Source organism: Salmo trutta, chromosome 4 (genome assembly GCF_901001165.1).
Source record: "Salmo trutta chromosome 4, fSalTru1.1, whole genome shotgun sequence".
In the NCBI taxonomy this organism is placed as follows: domain Eukaryota; kingdom Metazoa; phylum Chordata; class Actinopteri; order Salmoniformes; family Salmonidae; genus Salmo; species Salmo trutta.
Genome location: NC_042960.1, coordinates 56268165 through 56293720, shown reverse-complemented (window position 1 = coordinate 56293720; position 25556 = coordinate 56268165). Strand labels below are relative to the sequence as shown.

At 44.5% G+C, this 25556-nt stretch overlaps 1 protein-coding gene across 1 annotated transcript in view; it reads right to left on the bottom strand.

Annotated features, from left to right (window-relative positions):
• LOC115192667 (potassium voltage-gated channel subfamily KQT member 1-like) overlaps positions 1 to 25556 on the bottom strand; it is an 82787-nt gene that overhangs the window by 13761 nt on the left and 43470 nt on the right. The window contains exons 4-10 of the mRNA XM_029751424.1: positions 15231 to 15357; positions 13925 to 14003; positions 13483 to 13579; positions 12230 to 12370; positions 4955 to 5065; positions 4631 to 4726; positions 415 to 543 (exon numbers count right to left, since the gene is read on the bottom strand). Of these exons, the coding sequence (XP_029607284.1) occupies positions 415 to 543; positions 4631 to 4726; positions 4955 to 5065; positions 12230 to 12370; positions 13483 to 13579; positions 13925 to 14003; positions 15231 to 15357 (780 nt within the window). The remainder of the gene's footprint in view (positions 1 to 414; positions 544 to 4630; positions 4727 to 4954; positions 5066 to 12229; positions 12371 to 13482; positions 13580 to 13924; positions 14004 to 15230; positions 15358 to 25556) is intronic.

Sequence of the window (25556 nt, the reverse complement as noted above, 5' to 3'; positions counted from 1 at the left end):
CGCTCTTATCCAGACAGACATAGTACCATATGTCTGTCTGTCTCTCTGTCTCTCTGTCTGTCTGTCTGTCTGTCTGTCTGTCTGTCTGTCTGTCTGTCTGTCTGTCTGTCTGTCTGTCTGTCTGTCTGTCTGTCTGTCTGTCTGTCGGATGGAAGGCTCATATCACCACCAAACAGCTTTTTCCTGAGGGCAGCTCTCTTTCTGACATCTCCTCTGGGGATTGAGACAGGATGCAAGCTCTCCAAGAGACAGGTTGACAGATATATTAGCTGTTGATTGACAAAGCAGCTATAGTGCATCAGTAGAATGCAGAGGAAAATGGTTGCTTCTCTGAACAGGGATAAAGGTGTATAAAGTGTGTATAGACCTGCAGTATTATGTTTGTTATAACTGAAGAAGTGATGTAGTGTTTACCTTGTTTCTGAGGTTTGGGTTGTTGTTTTCAGAGTTAATGGGGGGAATGTAGTCTCTGGTGAGGACATACATCTTCCAGGTGGCAGGACAGCCTTCTGGTTTCTCTGCTGCATAGCAGCGCCACAGCGTCTGAAAAAGAGGATGGACAAACTGAACCAGTATGATAAGTGTCCTATCATATTTACCCACAGTAAACACAGATGGTGGGCTGATCACCTGGACATTATCTCAGCTCTGGGTAGAAACTGCCCTCAGGCACAGATCTAGGATCAGACCTGTCCAAACCTTAACCATTAGGTGGACAACAGCTAAATTGACCTTGGATCAGTGTTTAAGGGCAACAATGTGTTCTGACAGAGAAAACTCTTCCCTCTGAAGTAGATTCCTGGTTTAACAACTTCATATGGCCATTCATATAGCCATTCACATGTAGCCATTCACATATAGCCATTCACATATAGCCATTCACATATAGCCATTCACATGTAGCCATTCACATGTAGCCATTCACATGTAGCCATTCATATGTAGCCATTCATATGTAGCCATTCACATGTAGCCATTTATATAACCATTCACATGTAGCCATTCATATAACCATTCACATGTAGCCATTCACATGTAGCCATTCATATGTAGCCATTCACATGTAGCCATTTATATAACCATTCACATGTAGCCATTCATATAACCATTCACATGTAGCCATTCACATGTAGCCATTCATATGTAGCCATTCACATGTAGCCATTTATATAACCATTCACATGTAGCCATTTATATAACCATTCACATGTAGCCATTCACATGTAGCCATTCATATGTAGCCATTCACATGTAGCCATTCATATAACCATTCACATGTAGCCATTCACATGTAGCCATTCATATGTAGCCATTCACATGTAGCCATTCATATAACCATTCACATGTAGCCATTCACATGTAGCCATTCATATAACCATTCATATGTAGCCATTCACATGTAGCCATTTATATAACCATTCACATGTAGCCATTTATATAACCATTCACATGTAGCCATTCACATGTAGCCATTCATATAACCATTCATATGTAGCCATTCACATGTAGCCATTTATATAACCATTCACATGTAGCCATTTATATAACCATTCACATGTAGCCATTTATATAACCATTCACATGTAGCCATTCATATAACCATTCACATGTAGCCATTCACATGTAGCCATTCATATGTAGCCATTCATATGTAGCCATTCACATGTAGCCATTTATATAACCATTCACATGTAGCCATTCACATGTAGCCATTCATATGTAGCCATTCACATGTAGCCATTCATATAACCATTCACATGTAGCCATTCACATGTAGCCATTCATATGTAGCCATTCACATGTAGCCATTTATATGTAGCCATTCACATGTAGCCATTTATATAACCATTCACATGTAGCCATTCATATAACCATTCACATGTAGCCATTCACATGTAGCCATTCACATGTAGCCATTCATATGTAGCCATTCACATGTAGCCATTTATATAACCATTCACATGTAGCCATTTATATAACCATTCACATATAGCCATTCACATGTAGCCATTCATATAACCATTCACATGTAGCCATTCATATAACCATTCACATATAGCCATTCATATAACCATTCACATGTAGCCATTCACATATAGCCATTCATACAGCCATTCACATGTAGCCATTCACATGTAGCCATTCATATAACCATTCACATGTAGCCATTCATATAACCATTCACATATAACCATTCACATATAGCCATTCACATGTAGCCATTCATACAGCCATTCATATGTAGCCATTCACATATAGCCATTCATACAGCCATTCACATGTAGCCATTCACATGTAGCCATTTATATAACCATTCACATGTAGCCATTCACATGTAGCCATTTATATAACCATTCACATGTAGCCATTTATATAACCATTCACATGTAGCCATTTATATAACCATTCACATGTAGCCATTCATATAACCATTCACATGTAGCCATTCATATGTAGCCATTCACATGTAGCCATTTATATAACCATTCACATGTAGCCATTTATATAACCATTCACATGTAGCCATTCATATAACCATTCACATGTAGCCATTCACATGTAGCCATTCATATAACCATTCACATGTAGCCATTTATATAACCATTCACATATAGCCATTTATATAACCATTCACATGTAGCCATTCATATAACCATTCACATGTAGCCATTCACATGTAGCCATTCATATAACCATTCACATGTAGCCATTTATATAACCATTCACATGTAGCCATTCATATAACCATTCACATATAGCCATTCACATGTAGCCATTCATATAACCATTCACATGTAGCCATTCATATAACCATTCACATATAGCCATTCATATAACCATTCACATGTAGCCATTCACATATAGCCATTCATACAGCCATTCACATGTAGCCATTCACATGTAGCCATTCATATAACCATTCACATGTAGCCATTCATATAACCATTCACATATAACCATTCACATATAGCCATTCACATGTAGCCATTCATACAGCCATTCATATGTAGCCATTCACATATAGCCATTCATACAGCCATTCACATGTAGCCATTCACATGTAGCCATTTATATAACCATTCACATGTAGCCATTCACATGTAGCCATTTATATAACCATTCACATGTAGCCATTTATATAACCATTCACATGTAGCCATTTATATAACCATTCACATGTAGCCATTCATATAACCATTCACATGTAGCCATTCATATGTAGCCATTCACATGTAGCCATTTATATAACCATTCACATGTAGCCATTTATATAACCATTCACATGTAGCCATTCATATAACCATTCACATGTAGCCATTCACATGTAGCCATTCATATAACCATTCACATGTAGCCATTTATATAACCATTCACATATAGCCATTTATATAACCATTCACATGTAGCCATTCATATAACCATTCACATGTAGCCATTCACATGTAGCCATTCATATAACCATTCACATGTAGCCATTTATATAACCATTCACATGTAGCCATTTATATAACCATTCACATGTAGCCATTCACATGTAGCCATTTATATAACCATTCACATGTAGCCATTCATACAGCCATTCACATGTAGCCATTCACATGTAGCCATTCATATGTAGCCATTCACATGTAGCCATTTATATAACCATTCACATATAGCCATTCATACAGCCATTCACATGTAGCCATTCACATGTAGCCATTCATATGTAGCCATTCACATGTAGCCATTTATATAACCATTCACATGTAGCCATTCATATAACCATTCACATATAGCCATTCACATTTAACCATTCACATAAGTATTCATATAGCCATTCACATTTAACCATTCACATACAGTATAACCATTCATATAGCCTATCCATGTTTAGCTCTGTACCGTCATCCTCATCATCATCATCATGTAGATTCAGTGACTCTATGTTTCTTAAACGTCAGCACAATAAGGAGTCTCTTTGTAAATGCAGCTGTGGGCTTCTTTGTATGTTCAGAGTCAATGTGATCCTTGTGATGGCCAGCTCCTGGTGAATAAACTGGCTGCTATTTGCCTGTCTTCTCTGCCTGGGAGAGAACAGGACAGGACAGCTCACCTTTTCCAGGACATGTGCAGACTACAAACACTGCTACTCATCTATTTGTACTAGACTGCTTTTTGAAGCTTACATTGGCAAGATTTGAAGGGAACAAATGTGTTATTTAAAGAATTCAGGAGATTTAGTGGTCCTGGACATGTTTAAATTGAACCTCTCTGACATCCTGGCCTGGAGTTGTTACATGAGTAAAGCACTGAAACAAATATGGTGTGCGTCAGACCAGACCAGACCTGGTCCTACAGAGGTTCAGCGGCCTACAGTAGGTCCCATGTGTCATCACTGTGCTTAAGCCCTTTCTACACACTCATTCCTATACATATTCTCTCCTATACACAGCTGTTGAGATCCCAGACAGGACAGAGTGAGTGAGTGAGTGAGTGTCTGTCTGTCTGTCTGTCTGTCTGTCTGTCTGTCTGTCTGTCTGTCTGTCTGTCTGTCTGTCTGTCTGTCTGTCTGTCTGTCTGTCTGTCTGTCTGTCTGTCTGTCTGTCTGTCTGTCTGTCTGTCTGTCTGTCTGTCAGTCAGTCAGTACCTGGATTAGTGAGGCTGCAGCCGGGATCTGTCTGTTGAAATGTTTCTGTCTCTGTTTCTGCTGCACCTTCAGAGCAAAGCCCGAGCCCAGTATACCCTGGAGAAGGGGAGAGGGAGAGAGAGAAAGAGAGAGAGAGGCATCATGACACTGAAACCACAGGACGACCTGGAGCTGCACACTGAGGCTTCCCCTCAGAGGACTAACTGGGTTACTCACCAGACAACACAGTAATGATGGAAGGCAATATTGTGTATTATAAATTATGTACACATTATGCTATTTAGTTTATTGTGGAAGAAGAGGAGGAAGATGAGGGGTAATTACTGCAGGCAGAGCAAAGAAGGAGATGGCGAAGACGCTGAAGCAGGAGGCAATGCACTTCCCTATCCACGTCTGAGGAATCTTGTCCCCGTAGCCAATGGTGGTCACTGTCACCTGGGGACAGTGGGGACGGGATAGGTTAGGGAAAACAAGGCAATGTTTCCACACACTGATGTCATTTTTAATTACATGATCATTTCCTGTTATATATATATATATATCTTTTCACCATTATTACATTTATATATGTACTAAATAAGTTAAAAATCGTTTGTTAAAGGCTTCTAATAATGAGCTACTTGGTTGTAAAGAGGTCATTGAACACAGTTTGGCGATAACAACAAGGAGCAGACCATGAAGAGAAAGTTCATCACACGTATTGGCCTGCCTCCAAAACTGTCACCACTCAGCAGTTGAAATTCACTCAATAGGAATACGATTCTGACTGGGACTAATCCTCGGTGAGGAGAGGATTCTGGGACTAATCCTCAGTGAGGAGAGGAATTTGGCCGAGCGGAGCACGGAGGAAAACAAATACCCCTGCATTTCAATGTACATCCACTCTGAAAGCTGAGCCAATTGTGACACATTGAGAGAAGCACAGTGGAGTGTCTTTGGGGCGCCGTGTGACCTTGTGCTGTGTGCTTATATAAAGAGGGTGATGTAAGGTGAGATACTTAAAACCTTTTGGGAGTAAATAGGAAGAAGGAGGGAGGGAGGGAAGGAGGGAGGGGGATGGTTAATCCTCATCTACACATTCTATGACTAAACAATGGGCCTGACATCAGTGTGGAATAGTCCACTCAACAACACCCCCGCATTCAAACCCCTGATGTAAGCGCTGCACTCCAAGTGTGTGGCGAAGCCTCTCCATGTCTTCACAAAGGTCAAACACACCATCTTGAGTTCTCATTGGGGCACAGTCTATTTACTCTTTCTCCCTCTCTCTGTGGTGTGTCATTGCCACACCACACCTGCCATCATATGGTTCATACTAAACACCATACACCCTATAAACAACATCAACTAAATCTCTCTCTCTCTCCCTCTCCCTATCTATCCTGAAATCAATCGGTTCTCTGTCTCTCTCTCCCATTTTCAGAGGTTGAGCAGAGTGCTGGTGAAGCTCCAGATCAAACACTCTTCCCTTAACAACCTCTGTCTGAGTGTGAGGCAGAGGAGAGGAGAGGAGAGGAGAAGAGAGGAGAGGAGAGGAGAGAAATATGAATCATGCCATTGGCCTGTGGGCTCTGGGCCCGTCCTACAGCTGTGCCCTGCACCTGCACACCCCACAGTGGAAAACAAGCTGACAGGGAATACACTGGGAAACACACACACACCACTCTCCAAACAGGCTCTCCCTTTACTGCTGGACAAACTGATCTCACCACACAAACACCACACCACACCACACACACACCACACACACACACACACACACCACACCACACACACCCCACCACACCACACACACACGAGTGACCAAACCTATTGGCACGGCATATCACAAGTCTCAAGTTTACAGTCTCTGTGATTAACAAAGGAGAGCAAAGTTCCTATTGGGCTGTTTTGTTCATTGTGGCTATGACACACAAAAACAGCTTTTCTTCATGGTTCCATTGGGCACCAAGGACCCCTGAACCTTTCTAACTCTCATTACAAAACAGCTAGTAATCCTGCAATTACAGTTTTAATTAAAGGAACTGACACTTTATAGTGGCAGAGTAAAAGGTATTTGAGACAGAGAGCAGCGAGGTGGTTTATTGCGTGTAGATCCCTCTAGCACAAGACTACCATAGGTTTTTTATTACCCACAGCCTTACATTGAACTGTTTAATTAAATTAACTGGAAACTTGACACGCCTGATGGAAACAGCCAAAACAGCTTGCACTCGAAAAAATTCTGGGTTGTTTAGATGACCCAACTGCTGAGTTACAAGCATTGGGTCACTTAGTTGGATTGTTTTCTTTAAAAAGAGCAGGGTTGGGTTGTTGATCAAATCAAATCAAATTGTATTTGTCACATGTGCCGAATACAAGTGTAGACCTTACCGTGAAATGCTTACTTACAAGCCCTTAACCAACAATGCAGTTCAAGAAATAGAGTTAAGAAAATATTGACTAAATAAAGTAAAGTAAAAAATAAAATAAAAAGTAACACAAGAAAATTACATAACAATAACATGGCTATATACAGCGGGTACCGGTACTGAGTCAATGTGCAGGGGTACAGGTTAGTCGAGGTAATTTGTAGGTAGGGGAAAAGCGACTATGCATAGATAATAAACAGCGAGTAGCAGCAGTGTAAAAACAAAGGGGGGGGGGGGGGGTCAATGTAAATAGTCCAGGTGGCCATTTGATTAATTGTTCAGCAGTCTTATAGCTTGGGGGTAGAAGCTGTTAAGGAGCCTTTTGGACAAAGACTTGGCGCTCCGGTACCGCTTGCCGGGACTGGAGTCTTCGACAATTTTTTGGGCCTTCCTCTGACACCGCCTAGTATATAGGTCCTGGATGGCAGGGAGCTTGGCCCCAGTGACGTATTGGGCCGTACGCACTACCCTCTGTAGCGCCTTACGGTCGGATGCCAAGCAGTTGCCATACCAGGCGGTGATGCACCCAGTCAGGATGCTCTCGATGGCGCAGCTGTGGAACTTTTTGAAGATCTGGGGACCCATGCCAAATCTTTTCAGTCTCCTGATGGGGAAAAGCTCTTCACGACTGTCTTGGTGTGTTTGGACCGTGATAGTTTGTTGGTGATGTGGACACCATGGAACTTGAAACTCTTGACCCACTCCACGACAGCCCCGTCGATGTTAATGGGGGCCTGTTCGGCCTTCCTTTTACTTTAGTCCGTGATCAGCTCCTTTGACTTGCTCACATTGAGGGAGAGGTTGTTGTCCTGGCACCACACTGCCAGGTCTCTGACCTCCTCCCTATAGGCTCATCATTGTCGGTGATCAGGCCTACCACTGCTGTGTCGTCAGCAAACTTAATGATAGTGTTGGAGTCGTGCCACACAGTCGTGGGTGAACAGGGAGTACAGGAGGGGACAAAACACGTACCCCTGTGGGGCCCTGGTGTTGAGGATCTGAGTGGCAAATGTGTTGCTGCCTACCCTTACCACCTGGGGGCGGCCCGTCAGGAAGTCCAAGATCCAGTTGCAGAGGAAGGTGTTTAGTCCCAGGGTCCTCAGCTTAGTGATGATCTTCGTGGGTACTTTGGTGTTAAACACTGAGCTGTAGTCAATGAACAACATTCTCACATAGGTGTTCCTTTTGTCCAGGTGGGAAAGGGCAGTGTGGAGTGCGATTGAGATTGCATCATCTGTGGATCTGTTGGGGTGGTATACGAATTGGAGTGGGTCTAGGGTTTCTGGAATGATGGTGTTGATGTGAGCCATGACCAGCCTTTCATAGCACTTCATGGCTACCGACATGTAGGTAGTCATTAAGGCAGGTTACCTTCACATTTTTTTTATATCAGTTTTCCATTAAAACAATAAGAAAAAATCATACAATTCTACATCAATTCATAATGCAGAATAATGGTCCTTTAAGTATGTATGACCGCAAGGGCCAGGCCATGAAGTTATATATATCACAGTCATATACCCTTGAAAGCGCCTCAGCTACAGCATGTTAGTTTGTCTGTAAGGGTACAAATTATCAAGGAACCTACCAGATACAACCCTAAATCCGTAACCATGTGCACCCTCTTAGATATCATCCTGACCAACTTGCCCTCTAAATACACCTCTGCTGTCTTCAACCAGGATCTCAGCGATCACTGCCTCATTGCCTGCGTGCGTAATGGGGCCGCGGTCAAATGACCACCCCTCATCACTGTCAAACGCTCCCTAAAACACTTCAGAGAGCAGGCCTTTCTAATCAATTTGGCCCGGGTATCCTGGAGGGATATTGACCCCATCCCGTCAGTAGAGGATGCCTGGTTTCTCTTCAAAAGTACTTTCCTCTCCATATTAAATAAGCATGCCCTATTCAAAGAATGTAGAACTAAGAACAGATATCGCCCTTGGTTCACCCCAGACTTCCCTTGACAAGCACAAAAACATCCTGTGGCGTTCTGCATTAGCATTGAATAGCCCCCGCGATATACAACTTTTCAGGGAAGTCAGTAACCAATATACTCAGTCAGTTGGGAAAGCTAAGGATAGCTTTTTCAAACAGAAATTTGCTTCCTGTAGCACTAATTCCAAAAAGTTTTGGGGCATTGTAAAGTCCATGGAGAATAAGAGCACCTCCTCCCAGCTGCCCACTGCACTGAGGATAGGAGACACTGTCACCACTGATAAATCTACGATAATTGATCATTTCAATAAGCATTTTCCTACGGCTGGCTATGCTTTCCAGCTGGCTACCCCTACCCCGGCCAACATCACAGCACTCCCAGCAGAAACTTGCCCAAGCCCCCCCCGCTTCTCCTTCACCCAAATCCAGACAGCTGATTTTCTGAAAGAGCAGCAAAATCTGGATCCCTACAAATCAGCCGGGCTAGACAATCTGGACCCTCTCTTTCTAAAATGATCAGACGAAATTGTTGCAACCCCTATTACTAGCCTATTCAACGTCTCTTTCGTATCGTCTGAGATCCCCAAAGATCGGAAAGCTGCCGCGGTCATCCCCCTCTTCAAAGGGGGAGACACTCTAGACCCAAACTGTTACAGACCTATATCCATCCTGCCCTACCTTTCTAAAATCTTCGAAAGCCAAGTTAACAAACAGATGACCGACCATTTCGAATCCCATCGTACCTTCTCCACTATGAAATCTGGTTTCCGAGCTGGTCATGGGTGCACCTCAGCCTCGCTCAAGATCATAACCACCATCTATAAAAGACAGTACTGTGTAGCCGTCTTCATCAACCTGGCCAAGGCTTTCAACTCTGTCAATCACCACATTCTTATCGGCAGACTCAATAGCCTTCGCTTCTCAAATGACTCCTTGGTTCACCAACTACTTCTCAGATAGAGTTCAGTGTGTCAAATCGGAGGGCCTGTTGTCTGGACCTCTGGCAGTCTCTATGGGGGTGCCACAGGGTTCAATTCTCGGGCCGACTCTTTTCTCTGTATACATCAATGATGTCGCTCTTGCTGCTGGTGATTCTCTGATCCATCTCTACGCAGACGACACCATTCTGTATACATCTGGCCCTTTTTTGGACACTGTGCTAACAAACCTCCAAACGAGCTTCAACGCCATACAACACTCCTTCCGTGGCCTCCAACTGCTCTTAAATGTAAGTAAAACTAAGTACATGCTCTTCAACTGATTGCTGCCCGCACCCTCCCGCCCGACTAGCATCACTACTCAAGACGGTTCTGACTTAGAACATATGGACAACTACAAATACCTAGGTGTCTGGTTAGACTGTAAACTCTCCTTCCAGACTCACATTAAGCATCTCCAATCCAAAATAAAATCTAGAATCTGCTTCCTATTTCACAACAAAGCCTCCTTCACTCATACTGCCAAACATACCCTCATAAAATTGACTATCCTACCGATCCTTGACTTCGGCGATGTCATTTACAAAATAGCCCCCAACACTCTACTCAGCAAACTGGATATAGTCTATCACAGTGCCATCCGTTTTGTCACCAAAGCCCCATATACTACTCACCACTGCGACCTGTATGCTCTCGTTGGCTGGCCTTCGCTACATATTTGTTGACAAACCCACTGGCTCCAGGTCATCTATATGTCTTTGCTAGGTAAAGCCCCGCCTTATCTCAGCTCACTGGTCATCATAGCAACACCCACCCGTTGCACGCGCTCCGGCAGGTATATTGCAATGGTCATCTCCAAAGCCAACACTTCCTTTGGCCGCCTTTCTTTCCAGTTCTCTGCTGCCAATGACTGGAACGAATTGCAAAAATCTCTGAAGTTGAAGTCTTACATCTCTCTCTCTAACTTTAAGCATCAGCTGTCAGAACAGCTTACTGATCACTGTACCTCTACACAGCCAATCTGTAAATAGCACACACAACTACCTCATCCCCATATTATTACTTACCCTCTTGCTCTTTTGCACCCCAGTATCTCTACTTGCACATCATCATCTGCACATCTATCACCCCAGTATTAATGCTAAATTGTAATTAATAAATAGGCGTCTATGGCCTATTTATTGCCTACCTCCCTACTCTTCTACATTTGCACACACTGTACATAGATTTTTCTATTTTTCTTTTCTATTGTGTTATTGACTACGTTTGTTTATGTGTAACTCTGTGTTGTTGTTTTTGTCGCACTGCTTTGCTTTATCTTGGCCAGGTCGCAGTTGTAAATGAGAACTTGTTCTCAACTGGCCTACCTGGTTAAATAAAAAATAGTTTTGTGTAAAAGTAGCTTTGTGTAACTGAAACCGGATTAGCAACTTGTGTCTTTATGGTATTCCAGAACCACTCAAGCTAGAGGGGGACCCCGACAGATACACATCACAAAACAAGCGCAACGGTGGAAATTGTTGTTTTATTTCTTTACTTACCTACACACACACACACACACACACACACACACACACACACACACACACACACACACACACACACACACACACACAGACACATAGACACACACACACACAGACACACACACACACACAGACACACAGACACACACAAACACATACACACACACACACACACCTTTTTTTCACACTATTGGTTAGAGCCTGTAAGTAAGCGTTTCACTGTAAGGTCTACACCTGTTGTATTCCGCGCACGTGACAAATAAACTTTGATTTGATTTGAAATAGAGGAGATTCAATCTTGGGTTGTGGGTTTGATTCCCGTTTGGGTCACATATACTAAAATGTGCAGTGGATTCGGAAAGTATTCAGACCCCTTCCCCTTTTCCACATTTTGTGACATTACAGCATGATTCTGAAATGGATGAAATTAAAAATGTTCCTCATTAGTCTACACACAATACCCCATAATAACAAAGCAAAAACAGGTTTTTAGACATTTTTACAAATGTATTAAAAATAATGCACTGTATATCACTGTTCTGTAAGTTGCCTTGGATAAACGTGTCTGCTATATACAGTACTATCCTATTACTATGCCTTACCACCAGTGGTGGCTGGTGGCGCTTTAAATGGGGAGGATGGGCTCATAGTAATGGTTGGTTTCCATGTGTTTGATGCCATTCTATCCATTCCATTCCATTAATTATTTTGAGCCGTCCTCCCTCACCAGCCTCTTCTGCTTACCACGCCCCACCACAGGACATCAGCTCTAATACTATGCCTTACCACGCCCCACCACAGGGCATCAGCGTAGCTGGAGAACCCAGTCTTGCCCTCCTCGTCCACAGCATCCTTCTCCGCCAGGTACACAAAGTAGGAGGAGAAAATCAGCCCCAGGAAGCCAATGTACAGCGTGGTGATCAGCTCCTACAACAGAGGAAATGCAGATAGAGAGTGGAGTGTGTCACTTGTAATGTGCAGTAGACCATGTATAGGTGCTACATGTATTTCTTTACATTATTTACACATTTTACATTGCAGGTGTGAATCAAAGTAAAATGATATCTGTCCATAACATCAATCATTACAACACATAGTCTGATCAAGACTAGAGTGTGCAATGACTACAAAGAAAGAGGAGGCATATGACTCTCTCTCTATCATTTCACACAGACAGAAGACTTCATCTTTAGGAAGAGTAGCTGCTGCTTTCCCAACAGCTAATGGGGATCCTAATAAAATACCAAATTCCAAATCTCCCCTATTTATATAAACCCTAAACCCTAAAAGAATAGCAGTAGACCCATTGCACATCACAGAGAAATAACCCACAGCTTCCTGTTAAAGATAGAAAACAAAACAGAAGAGGAGGTCTTCAAAAGAACACCAGATGACTGAAATTAGAGTACAAACAAAGAGGGGGAAACACATGAAGAGGTGGAAAGGAAAGCTGTTAAACCTGACTCTCTATCTCTCTCCTTATAAAGCGTTGCAGGTCCTAGTGAGAGTATCAGAGGAATCTGTGATTGTGCAACGGGCCCTGTGATAATCACTGGTGGCAATATAGCATGGACAACATGGACAGACGTCTGCCTCAGTCTACCCATAACCAGACAAGCTAGGCAGGAGGCAGGAGGCAGGGCAACTCAGACAGAACAAGTGCACTAATCCTCTGGAAGAAATAGCAACAATGTGCACCCGTCATCTGACCACAGTGTCCTTATTTGGTTAAGAAATGTCCAACAATAGTTGTTTTATCTTTTATTTTCAAAGCCATGACTAACCACGTCTGTAGTCATCTCATCTACCTTGCTTTTTTATTTTCATCTGCTTGATTGACTGAGGATTTATGAGAAGCCTACTCAGGGTACAGTAGACAAGTAGATCAAGTTAGATCAAGTAAGATCAAGGTAGATTAATTCACTCTACTAAAAACAGCATTATACTCCAGATTACCTTTTGATATTTAACTTCATGTAAGCTCATACTGCAAATCATTATGATATGAAATGAGCCAACAGATGTAAAGGGATCTCCACCTGTCTATGGATGAAGACTACTGATCCAAGAAGCCTCCATGTTCCTCCCTGACGATCCACGTGCAGCATGCGTAGAATCTGGAGGAAGCGGATTCCCCTGTAATCATGGAGACAAAAGGTAACCAATGTCAATCAAACCTTAGCCTACTATACCTCTACTCTCTTCCACCTGTTTTACTATGCAACGAAAACACAATTACAGCACAACACAAAATGTTACACTTACATTACAATATTATATTATTTTGTAATTATGGTTGCAAAATTCCAGGAACTTTCAATACATTTCCTGGTTTTCCCTAAATCCCGGTCGGAGGCTTCGCGTAATCAGGAGGTGAATAAGCAGGATATCTGGGATCCTCCAACCAGGATTTCTGGAAAAGCAGGTAAAATACTCAAAGTTCCCGGAATTTTGCATCCTGATTTGTACCAAAACCAGTACCTGATAGCAGATGTGGCAAACACTTGGCCATTGGAGCCTACACCCAGCACGACGACGGAGGCAATAACCACTATCAGATCTGGGGGATACAGGGATACACCTGTACATTAGCATTGGAATCTAGTTCATAATCTTCAAATGTTTAAGTTGCCATTGAACAACAAAAGTAGTAGACATAATAGTAGAAGTAATGATAGTAGAAGTAATGATAGTAGAAGTAATGATAGTAGAAGTAATGATAGTAGAAGTAATGATAGTAGAAGTAATGATAGTAGAAGTAATGATAGTAGAAGAAGTAAGAAGAGAGTCGGGACGAAAGTAATACAGCGCAAAAGCAACCCCCCCAAAAGTAACACAATGTTAACTGATGACCTGGAATAAGAAAAAAAAATTTTAAGCACAGGCCATTGTCTCCTCTAGTTTATATTGCTTTTATAATGATAGCAAAATATCAACAGGTGACTGAATGTTCGAAAATTATATATGACATCATTAGAATTATGCCTTAATCAAATGACTTGATGGATCAGCTTACGACATAAGCTTTTATCGACAGGTTAGTGGTTAAAAATATATATGATTCTGGGGGTTAATTACCTGTGTCAAGCCATGGAAATGTGATAAGCCTGATTACTTTGCAGTTTGGGAAAATAATACAAACGTTTACTCTATCAAGACACGAGGAGCGCGCATGACAAGGACAACTGGAGCACAGCTGATTGGTAGGGCTAAGCATGAATAACATCTCCTACTATGGTTAATGTAGCTATTATGTGATCCATTTTAGTCTGATTAATATTGTAAGGCAAAATATTGTGGTTGCGCAACATTGAGATGGCTCTTTTTCATACATTTCTAACCTATAGCGTGAATTATTCATGAAATGATGGCTGATAGTACTTTTGTTGAAAGTAAAGAGCATTACAAACCAGAAACATGGAGATAAGACAGATATTGTGCACTTCTCGCCAGATGTTACTCCCGCCCCGCCGGCAGGTGCAAAAGTAACTATGCGGTAGTCTATTTCATTTCAACTCACTTACCTCAGAAATGAAATGACAGTTTCTAATGGTAGAAGACATACACAAGTTGTTTGTCATAAAATATAGTCTCTCTAGCACTATCGATCTGTGAGTAATTAAGAAACAAAAAGTGTTACTTTCGTCCCGGTTCTCCCCTAGTAGACATAATAGCAGAAGTAATCAAATTTGACCCCAAAAAAGAAGGGGTAAAAACATGTAACAACGGTGTCTGACTGCATGTGGCACGGCTGTGTGAGATTTAATAAAGGATAAGCCAGGTGCACCTATGATAGAAATGGGTTTCCTGATGAAGCGGAGTCGTCCCTTGATCCCCACATATTTGCTCCTGCAGCCGGCAGACCAGAGCCGCACCACATACTCTGTCCCAAAGAACAACACTAGGACAATCTCCTGTGGACCAGAACACAAGCAGTTACAGACAACAGTTAGGAGAACAGGGCTGGGGAAGAAGGGGAGAAGACACAAAGCATTCAAACTAGTTCATTATAACCAAAGCATTTTACTATCACATTTTACTAAGACTACTACACACACACACTATCTATCTACCATTTCATACTATGAAAGTAATATGAGTGTTTTTCTAAGTCCAGTGCCAAGCAATGCATTGAGATGTCAGGCTTGATAAGCGCTTGGTGGGACTGGGACTTGACAGGTGTGCTGACAGAGAGAGGCTGAGGTGGTCTAGTAGTAAGGGAACCATTCACACCAGCCCACCCAGAAGGTTAGATAGCATCTCTGATGACAGAGCATATTGAGCCAGGGTCAATGGCTCAGTGATTTGAGCCTCATGGCTGTGACAGTGCCTCAGCAGGATGTGCAGGTAGGATAAATACTAAATCAGCTGGGTTGTGTTGGAGCCCTTTACACATCTGTTGGGTGGTTAAAATATAATAGGTGACATTTTGCACAGTGCAAATATTGTGTGTATGGTGGGGAGGGGTGAGTGTGTTTGTTTGTGTGTGTGTGAGATAATTCTTCATGAACCAATATATTTTACATTAGCACCATGTCTCCATAATATTTTGCCACCTAACTCAGTAATAGCTGTCTTAGAGTGGGTGGCCATCCCGTTGCTTGCTTGAATTGGCTGCTCTACCAGCCCCCCCCCCCCCCCCTTTTGAAACCTAATACCACAGGCCCTGCTGCAACAACATGGCTCCATAGTCACAAAAACAATCCCCTGGCTGTCACTCACCCTATAGACACATTCACTTACTGCGAATGCAGTGACAGTGTCCTTCCTTTCCTTAATAATACTGTGGGTTGGATTGATCTTACAGGAACAAGTAGCACTGTTGTGTGGATTTAACATAAATAGCTACCGTGTTTGTGACTGAGGGAAAAAGTGAGAAGTGGGTTAATAACATCTATTTTAGTTGGACTTGACCGACCAGGCACAGCCCTACTTGTGTATACCGCGGAGAGAGTGAGAGACCAAATGTCATGGCTCTGTGCTGTGTCTATATAACATTGCACTATTTGTGGGTATTTGTGTCTAAAAGTTGGCCAGGGCTATTTTCCCACACCTGTCCAAACTGCTCCCCAGTGGCCAGCACCTCTACACAAAAAAAGGTGCCATCTAGAACTTAAAAATGTTATTTGGATGTCCCCATAGGAGAACCATTTGAAGAAACATTTTTGGTTCCAGGGAAAAACATTTTTTATTGCAGGTATAACCCTATTCAAATAAAATCACATTTTATTAGTCACATGTACCGAATACAACAGGTGTACAACAGTGAAATGCTTACTTACAAGCCCCAAACCAACAATGCCGATTAATAAATACGATTAAGAATACGACATAAAAGGAACAAGTAATTAAAGAGCAGCAGTAAAATAGCAATAGCGAGACTATATACAGGGGGTACCAATACAGAGTCAATGTGCGGGGGCACCGGTTAGTCGAGATAATTGAGGTAATATGTACATGTAGGTAGAGTTATGAAAGTGACTATGCATAGACAATAACAGAGAGTAGCAGTGGCGTAAAAGGGGGAGGGGGCAATGCAAATAGTCTGGGTAGCCATTTGATTAGATGTTCAGAAGTTTTATGGCTTTGGGGTAGAAGCTGTTTAGAAGCCTCTTGGACCTAGACTTGGTGCTCCGGTACCGCTTGCCGTGCGGTAGCAGAGAGAACAGTCTATGACTTGGGTGGCTGGAGTCATTGACAATTTTTCGGGCCTTCCTCTGACACCGCCTGGTATAGAGGTCCTGGATGGCAGGAAGCTTGGCCCCAGTGATGTACTGGGCCGTACGCACTACCCTCTGTAGTGCCTTGCGGTCGGAGGCCAAGCAGTTGCCATACCAGGCAGTGACGCAACCAGTCAGGGCGCTCTCGATGGTGCAGCTGTAGAACCTTTTGAGGATCTGAGGACCCATGCCAAATCTTTTCAGTCTCCTGAGGGGGAATAGGTTTTGTCATGCCCTCTTCATGACTGTCTTGGTGTGCTTGGACCATATTAGTTTGTTGGTGATGTGGACACCAAGGAACTTGAAGCTCTCAACCTGCTCCACTACAGCCCAGTCGATGAGAATGGGGGTGTGTTCGGTCTTCCGTTTCCTATAGTCCACAATCATCTCCTTTGTCTCCTTTGTCACATTGAGGGAGAGGTTGTTGTCCTGGCACCACACGGCCAGGTCTCTGACCTCCTCCCTATAGGCTGTCTCATCGTTGACGGTGATCAGGCCTACCACTGTTGTGTCATCGGCACACTTAATGGTGTTGGAGTTGTGCCTGGCCGTGCAGTCATGAGTGAACAGGAAGAACAGGAGGGGGCTGAGCACGCACCCCTAAGGGGCCCCTGTGTTGAGGATCAGCTTGGCGAATGTGTTGTTACCTACCCTTACCACCTGGGGGCGGCCAGTCAGGAAGTCCAGGATTCAGTTGCAGAGGGAGGTGTTTAGTCCCAGGGTCCATAACTTAGTGATGAGCTTTGAGGGCACTATGGTGTTGAACGCAGCGCTGTAGTCAATGAATAGCATTCTCACATAGGTGTTTCTTTTGTCAAGGTGGGAAAGGGCAGTGTGGAGTGCAATAGAGATTGTATTATCTGTGGATCTGTTGGGGCGGTATGCAAATTGAAGTGGGTCTAGGGTTTCTGGGATAATGGTGTTGATGTGAGCCATGACCAGCCTTTCAAAGCACTTCATGGTGCTTACTGCTTTAATTTTTGCTTGTAAGCAGGAATCAGGAGGATATAATTATGGTCAGATTTGCCAAATGGAGGGTGAGGGAGAGCTTTGTACGCGTCTCTGTGTGTGGAGTAAAGGTGGTCTAGAGTTCTTTTCCCACTAATTGCACATTTAACATGCTGGTAGAAATTTGGTAAAACTGATTTAAGTTTCCCTGCATTAAAGTCCCCGGCCACTAGGAGCACTGCCTCTGGATGAGTGTTTTCCTGTTTGCTTATGTGTCATACTCGTTGTAATGGACAGACCAAGGCGCAGCGGGTAAAGTGCTCATCTTCTTAATTTATTAGAAATAAGACTTAAACAAAAGAAACAACGACGAAACAGTCCCATAAGGTGCACAGACTATACAGGAAATAACCACCCACAAAACACAAGTGAAACAAACCTCAACTAAATATGGCCTCCAATTAGAGACAACGACAACCAGCTGCCTCTAATTGGAGGTCCTACCAAAAACCCAACATAGAAATAGAAAACTAGATTTAAACATAGAAAAAGAAAACATAGAACCTTTAACCAAAAACACCAAAACAAACACCCCCTGCCACGCCCTGACCAAACTACAATGACAAATAACCCCTTTTACTGGTCAGGACGTGACAGTACCCCCCCCCCCCCCAAGATGCAGACCCTGAATGCACCTAAAAAACAAAAACCCCACAAAAACAACCCCAAACTTAAAGGGAGGGAAGAGAGGGTGGCCACTGTCAACGACGGTCCCTGTGCTACACCCCCCCTCTTCCCAATCCTCCCACTACGGAGGTGGCTCTGGCTCTGGGCGTAGCTCCCGTTCAGAAGACTCCGGGCTGTGCGGCGTCGCTGGAGACTCCGGGCTGAGGAGCATCGCTGAAGACTCCGGGCTGAGGAGCGTCGCTGGAGACTCCGGGCTGAGGAGCGTCGCTGGAGACTCCGGGCTGAGGAGCGTCGCTGGAGACTCCGGGCTGAGGAGCGTCGCTGGAGGCTCCTGGCTGAGGAGCGTCGCTGGAGGCTCCTGGCTGAGGAGCGTCGCTGGAGACTCCGGGCTGAGGGGCATCGCTGAAGACCCCCGGGCTGAGAGGCGTCGCTGGAGGCCCCAGGCTGGGGAGCGTCGCTGGAGGCTCAAGGCTGAGGAGCGTCGCTGGAGGCTCAAGGCTGAGGATCGTCGCTGGAGGATCAAGGCTGAGGAGCGTCGCTGGAGGCTCAGGGCTGAGGAGCGTCGCTGGAGGCTCAGGGCTGAGGAGCATCGCTGGAGGCTCAGGGCTGAGGAGCGTCGCTGGAAGCTCAAGGCTGAGGAGCGTCGCTGGAGGCTCAGGGCTGAGGAGCGTCGCTGGAAGCTCAAGGCTGAGGAGCGTCGCTGGAAGCTCAAGGCTGAGGAGCGTCGCTGGAAGCTCAAGGCTGAGGAGCATCGCTGGAAGCTCAGGGCTGAGGAGCGTCGCTGGAGGCTCAGGGCTGAGGAGCGTCGCTGGAGGCTCAGGGCTGAGGAGCGTCGCTGGAGGCTCAGGGCTGAGGAGCGTCGCTGGAGGCCTCCTGTGTGGAGCTGGCACCGGTCTCCCCGGACTGGGGAGACGAACAGGAGATTGGGTGCGCAGAGCGGGCACGGGGCACACTGAGCCGTGTAGGCGCACCGGCGGTCTGGAACTCAGGGCTGGCACACCCCGTCCTGGCTGAGTGGTCACTGTAGCCTGGCACGGGCGGAGCGCTGGCACAGGGCGAACTGGGCTGTGCTGGAGAGTGAGGGCTGCCATGCGTAGAGCAGGCGCAGGGTAAGCTGGACCGAGGAGACGCACTGGTGGCCAGATGCGCTGCGCTGGCGCACTTCTCCCTGGCTTCCGGCCAACTCTCGCCCGGCAATGCTGCAGAGCCCTTACTGGCCGCACTGGACTGTGCGTGCGTATGGGCGACACCGTGCGCATTTCTGCGTAGCTCGGTGCTCTCCTCGTCACCCGTTCCCCCTTGTTAAGCACGGGGAGTTGGCTCAGGACTCCACCCTGACTCTCCCCAACTCCCCGTGTGCCCCCCCCAAAACATTTTTGGGGCTGCCTCTCGCACTTGCCTTTGGGCCTATACAGCGCCTCATAATAGCACCGCTCTGCCTTTGCTGCCTCCAGTTCCTCCCTCGGTCGCCAGTACTCCCCAGCCTGCCTCCAGGATCCCTTTCCGTCTAAGATCTCCTCCCATGTCCACGACTCCAAATATTTCTCCTGCTGCTCCTTCTTCCGCTGCTTGGTCCTTTTCTGGTGGATGGTTCTGTCATATGCGTCAATGAACGGTGACCAAAATGCAGCGGTTATAGTGCTCATCTTCTTAATTTATTAGAAATAACACTTAAACAAAAGAAACAACGACGAAACAGTCCCATAAGGTGCACAGACTATACAGGAAATAACCACCCACAAAACACAAGTGAAACAAACCTCAACTAAATATGGCCTCCAATTAGAGACAACAACAACCAGCTGCCTCTAATTGGAGGTCCTACCAAAAACCCAACATAGAAATAGAAAACTAGATTTAAACATAGAAATAGAAAACATAGAACCTAAACCAAAAACACCAAAACACACAAAACAAACACCCCCTGCCACACCCTGACCAAACTACAATGACAAATAATCCCTTTAACTGGTCAGGACGTGACATTATGGTGGAATACAGCTCATTGAGTGCGGTTTTAGTGCCAGCATCGGTCTGTTGTGGCATGTAGACAGCTACAAAAAATACAGATGAAAACTCTCTAGATAGATAGTGTGGTCTACAGCTTATCATGAGATACTCTACCTCAGGCGAGCAAAACCTTGAGACTTCTTAGATATCGGGCACCAGCTGTTGTTTACTAATATACATAGTCCGCCACCCCTTGTCTTACGAGACGCCGCCGTTCTATCCTGCCAATACAGCGTATAACCAGCCAGCTGTATGTTGATAATGTTGTCGTACAGCTTCGACTCTGTGAAGCGTAAGATATTACAGTTGTTAATGTCCCGTTGTGGTTTAATCTTCCTCGTAGGTCGTCAATTTTATTTTCCAATGATTGCATGTTAGCTAGTAAGGCAGTGGGGGTTTATTCGATCGCCTACGAATTCTCAGAAGGCAGCCCAACCTCCGCCCTCTTTTTCTCCGTCTTCTCTTCACGCAAATGGGGATTAGGGCCTGTTTCTGGGAAAGCAGTATGTCATTCACGTCGGGCTCGTCAGACTCATTAAAGGAAAAAAAGTGAGTAATCTCAGTTCTGATGTCCAGAAGTTATTTTCAGTAATAAGAGACAGTAGCAGCAACATTATGTACAAAATAAGTTACAAACAACGCAAACAAATCAACAAAAAAACCCAGTTGGTTAGGAGCACGTAAAACGTCAGCCATCTTCTCCGGCGCCATGATACATGATGGGTACTCTTGGGTTCCATGTAGAACCCTTTCCACAGAGGGTTCCACCAGGAACCAAAAAGGGATCTCCTATAAAGACAGCCAAATAACCCTTTTGGAATCCTTTTTTCTAAGAGTGTAGGAGATAAGTATTGTGATATTTAAAGGAACCTAAGCTAGAGTGGGGATACGTGATGGGAAAAGCAACATGAACAAGAACATGAAAACGTAGATGAACTACCAGGTCAGGTCAGTGCTGGGTGAGAATAAAAACTGGGTAATGTTTTATTGTACAGTCCTATTTCACCTTGTGTTTACCTGATGTTATGTATAAACTATATACATAGAAATGGGTACTTTCTGGTTCTTCACTATCAAATAATTACATTATAACATAACAACTATTTGACCATGACATTTCCAGGTAAAACCAGGTGAACATGGAAATCAAATCGGATTACAATAAATCCCCAAAATTCTAAAATGGTTCACCTGGATGTCCAAAGGATTTTGGTGTCACGAACCGGTAACTAGAAGTTTGCAGAAAACGGCTAATAGTTTCATTTTGTAGTGTTCCCTAATCTCATAAAACTAGGACGGAGCCGATTCATAGGCCTGGGTATTAGCAATCTGAATGTAATTACATGGATTAGAGATGGATTGGGCAATTCGGAAATGTTTGAGGGAGCTCTGTGTTAATATGGTGGAATGATGGTGGAGGCCAGTTTCTGATCAGATGTTTGGTGGTGCCACTGTGCCACATAGCTGTGACATCAGTGGACCTGGAGTAGACTGGAGGACAGGAGACAGGAGAGAGAGAGGAGAGTGGGTGACATGTGATGGATGTCGGTGCGTCCTGCTGGGCCTGGCTAACTTTACTTTGGCAGCTGCCTTGAAAGCCAAATATCCTTAAGGACTAATGTCCTCTCTGCCATCCAAAACAAGCACACAGATTCATGGGTGTCAGCTAACCCTGAACTCGCTAAGTATAGCCACTTCACCACAAATACGTGCCATGATGCCACAGACTGTCTCTCACTCACTCACGCACGCACACACACATACATGCAAACACACACAGAATATATGAAATACACAAACACTATTACATCATACACACACATGCAGGTGCACATAAAATGGGGTTGAACAGTTTAGTAACTGAAATATTCCCCTCAGGACATTGCCACCTGTCTTCCTTAATAATACTATCTTGTAGGTTTTGTAAATCTCATGTTTTGAGTTACAAATGTTTTGTTACAATGGGTGACTCTACCTCTAATGCTCCAATGTAACTAATGCTTTCTAACTAATCTGTTATAGCTTTCTTCTGTCCTACCCACTGGGTTACTACCTACTGTTCTAACTCTCTGTCTTCTGTCCTACCCACTGGGTTACTACCTACTGTTCTAACTCTCTGTCTTCTGTCCTACCCACTGGGTTACTACCTACTGTTCTAACTCTCTGTCTTCTGTCCTACCCACTGGGTTACTACCTACTGTTCTAACTCTCTGTCTTCTGTCCTACCCACTGGGTTACTACCTACTGTTCTAACTCTCTGTCTTCTGTCCTACCCACTGGGTTACTACCTACTGTTCTAACTCTCTGTCTTCTGTCCTACCCACTGGGGTACTACCTACTGTTCTAACTCTGTCTTCTGTCCTACCCACTGGGTTACTACCTACTGTTCTAACTCTCTGTCTTCTGTCCTACCCACTGGGTTACTACCTACTGTTCTAACTCTCTGTCTTCTGTCCTACCCACTGGGTTACTACCTACTGTTCTAACTCTCTGTCTTCTGTCCTACCCACTGGGTTACAACCTACTGTTCTAACTATGTCTTCTGTCCTACCCACTGGGTTACTACCTACTGTTCTAACTCTGTCTTCTGTCCTACCCACTGGGGTACTACCTACTGTTCTAACTCTGTCTTCTGTCCTACCCACTGGGTTACTACCTACTGTTCTAACTCTGTCTTCTGTCCTACCCACTGGGTTACTACCTACTGTTCTAACTCTCTGTCTTCTGTCCTATCCACTGGGTTACTACCTACTGTTCTAACTCTGTCTTCTGTCCTACCCACTGGGTTACAACCTACTGTTCTAACTCTGTCTTCTGTCCTACCCACTGGGTTACAACCTACTGTTCTAACTCTCTGTCTTCTGTCCTACCCACTGGGTTACTACCTACTGTTCTAACTCTCTGTCTTCTGTCCTACCCACTGGGTTACTACCTACTGTTCTAACTCTGTCTTCTGTCCTACCCACTGGGTTACTACCTACTGTTCTAACTCTGTCTTCTGTCCTACCCACTGGGTTACTACCTACTGTTCTAACTCTCTGTCTTCTGTCCTACCCACTGGGTTACTACCTACTGTTCTAACTCTCTGTCTTCTGTCCTACCCACTGGGTTACTACCTACTGTTCTAACTCTCTGTCTTCTGTCCTATCCACTGGGTTACTACCTACTGTTGTAACTCTGTCTTCTGTCGTACCCACTGGGTTACTACCTACTGTTCTAACTCTCTGTCTTCTGTCCTACCCACTGGGTTACTACCTACTGTTCTAACTCTCTGTCTTCTGTCCTACCCACTGGGTTACTACCTACTGTTCTAACTCTCTGTCTTCTGTCCTACCCACTGGGTTACTACCTACTGTTCTAACTCTCTGTCTTCTGTCCTACCCACTGGGTTACTACCTACTGTTCTAACTCTCTGTCTTCTGTCCTACCCACTGGGTTACTACCTACTGTTCTAACTCTCTGTCTTCTGTCCTACCCACTGGGTTACTACCTACTGTTCTAACTCTGTCTTCTGTCCTACCCACTGGGTTACTACCTACTGTTCTAACTCTGTCTTCTGTCCTACCCACTGGGTTACTACCTACTGTTCTAACTCTCTGTCTTCTGTCCTACCCACTGGGTTACTACCTACTGTTCTAACTCTCTGTCTTCTGTCCTACCCACTGGGTTACTACCTACTGTTCTAACTCTGTCTTCTGTCCTACCCACTGGGTTACTACCTACTGTTCTAACTCTCTGTCTTCTGTCCTACCCACTGGGTTACTACCTACTGTTCTAACTCTCTGTCTTCTGTCCTACCCACTGGGTTACTACCTACTGTTCTAACTCTCTGTCTTCTGTCCTACCCACTGGGTTACTACCTACTGTTCTAACTCTCTGTCTTCTGTCCTACCCACTGGGTTACAACCTACTGTTCAAACTCTCTGTCTTCTGTCCTACCCACTGGGTTACTACCTACTGTTCTAACTCTGTCTTCTGTCCTACCCACTGGGTTACTACCTACTGTTCTAACTCTCTGTCTTCTGTCCTACCCACTGGGTTACAACCTACTGTTCTAACTCTGTCTTCTGTCCTACCCACTGGGTTACTACCTACTGTTCTAACTCTCTGTCTTCTGTCCTACCCACTGGGTTACTACCTACTGTTCTAACTCTCTGTCTTCTGTCCTACCCACTGGGTTACTACCTACTGTCCTAACTCTCTGTCTTCTGTCTACCCACTGGGTTACTACCTACTGTTCTAACTCTGTCTTCTGTCCTACCCACTGGGTTACTACCTACTGTTCTAACTCTCTGTCTTCTGTCCTACCCACTGGGTTACTACCTACTGTTCTAACTCTCTGTCTTCTGTCCTACCCACTGGGGTACTACCTACTGTTCTAACTCTGTCTTCTGTCCTACCCACTGGGTTACTACCTACTGTTCTAACTCTGTCTTCTGTCCTACCCACTGGGTTACAACCTACTGTTCTAACTCTCTGTCTTCTGTCCTACCCACTGGGGTACTACCTACTGTTCTAACTCTGTCTTCTGTCCTACCCACTGGGTTACTACCTACTGTTCTAACTCTCTGTCTTCTGTCCTACCCACTGGGTTACTACCTACTGTTCTAACTCTGTCTTCTGTCCAACCCACTGGGTTACTACCTACTGTTCTAACTCTGTCTTCTGTCCTACCCACTGGGTTACTACCTACTGTTCTAACTCTGTCTTCTGTCCTACCCACTGGGTTACTACCTACTGTTCTAACT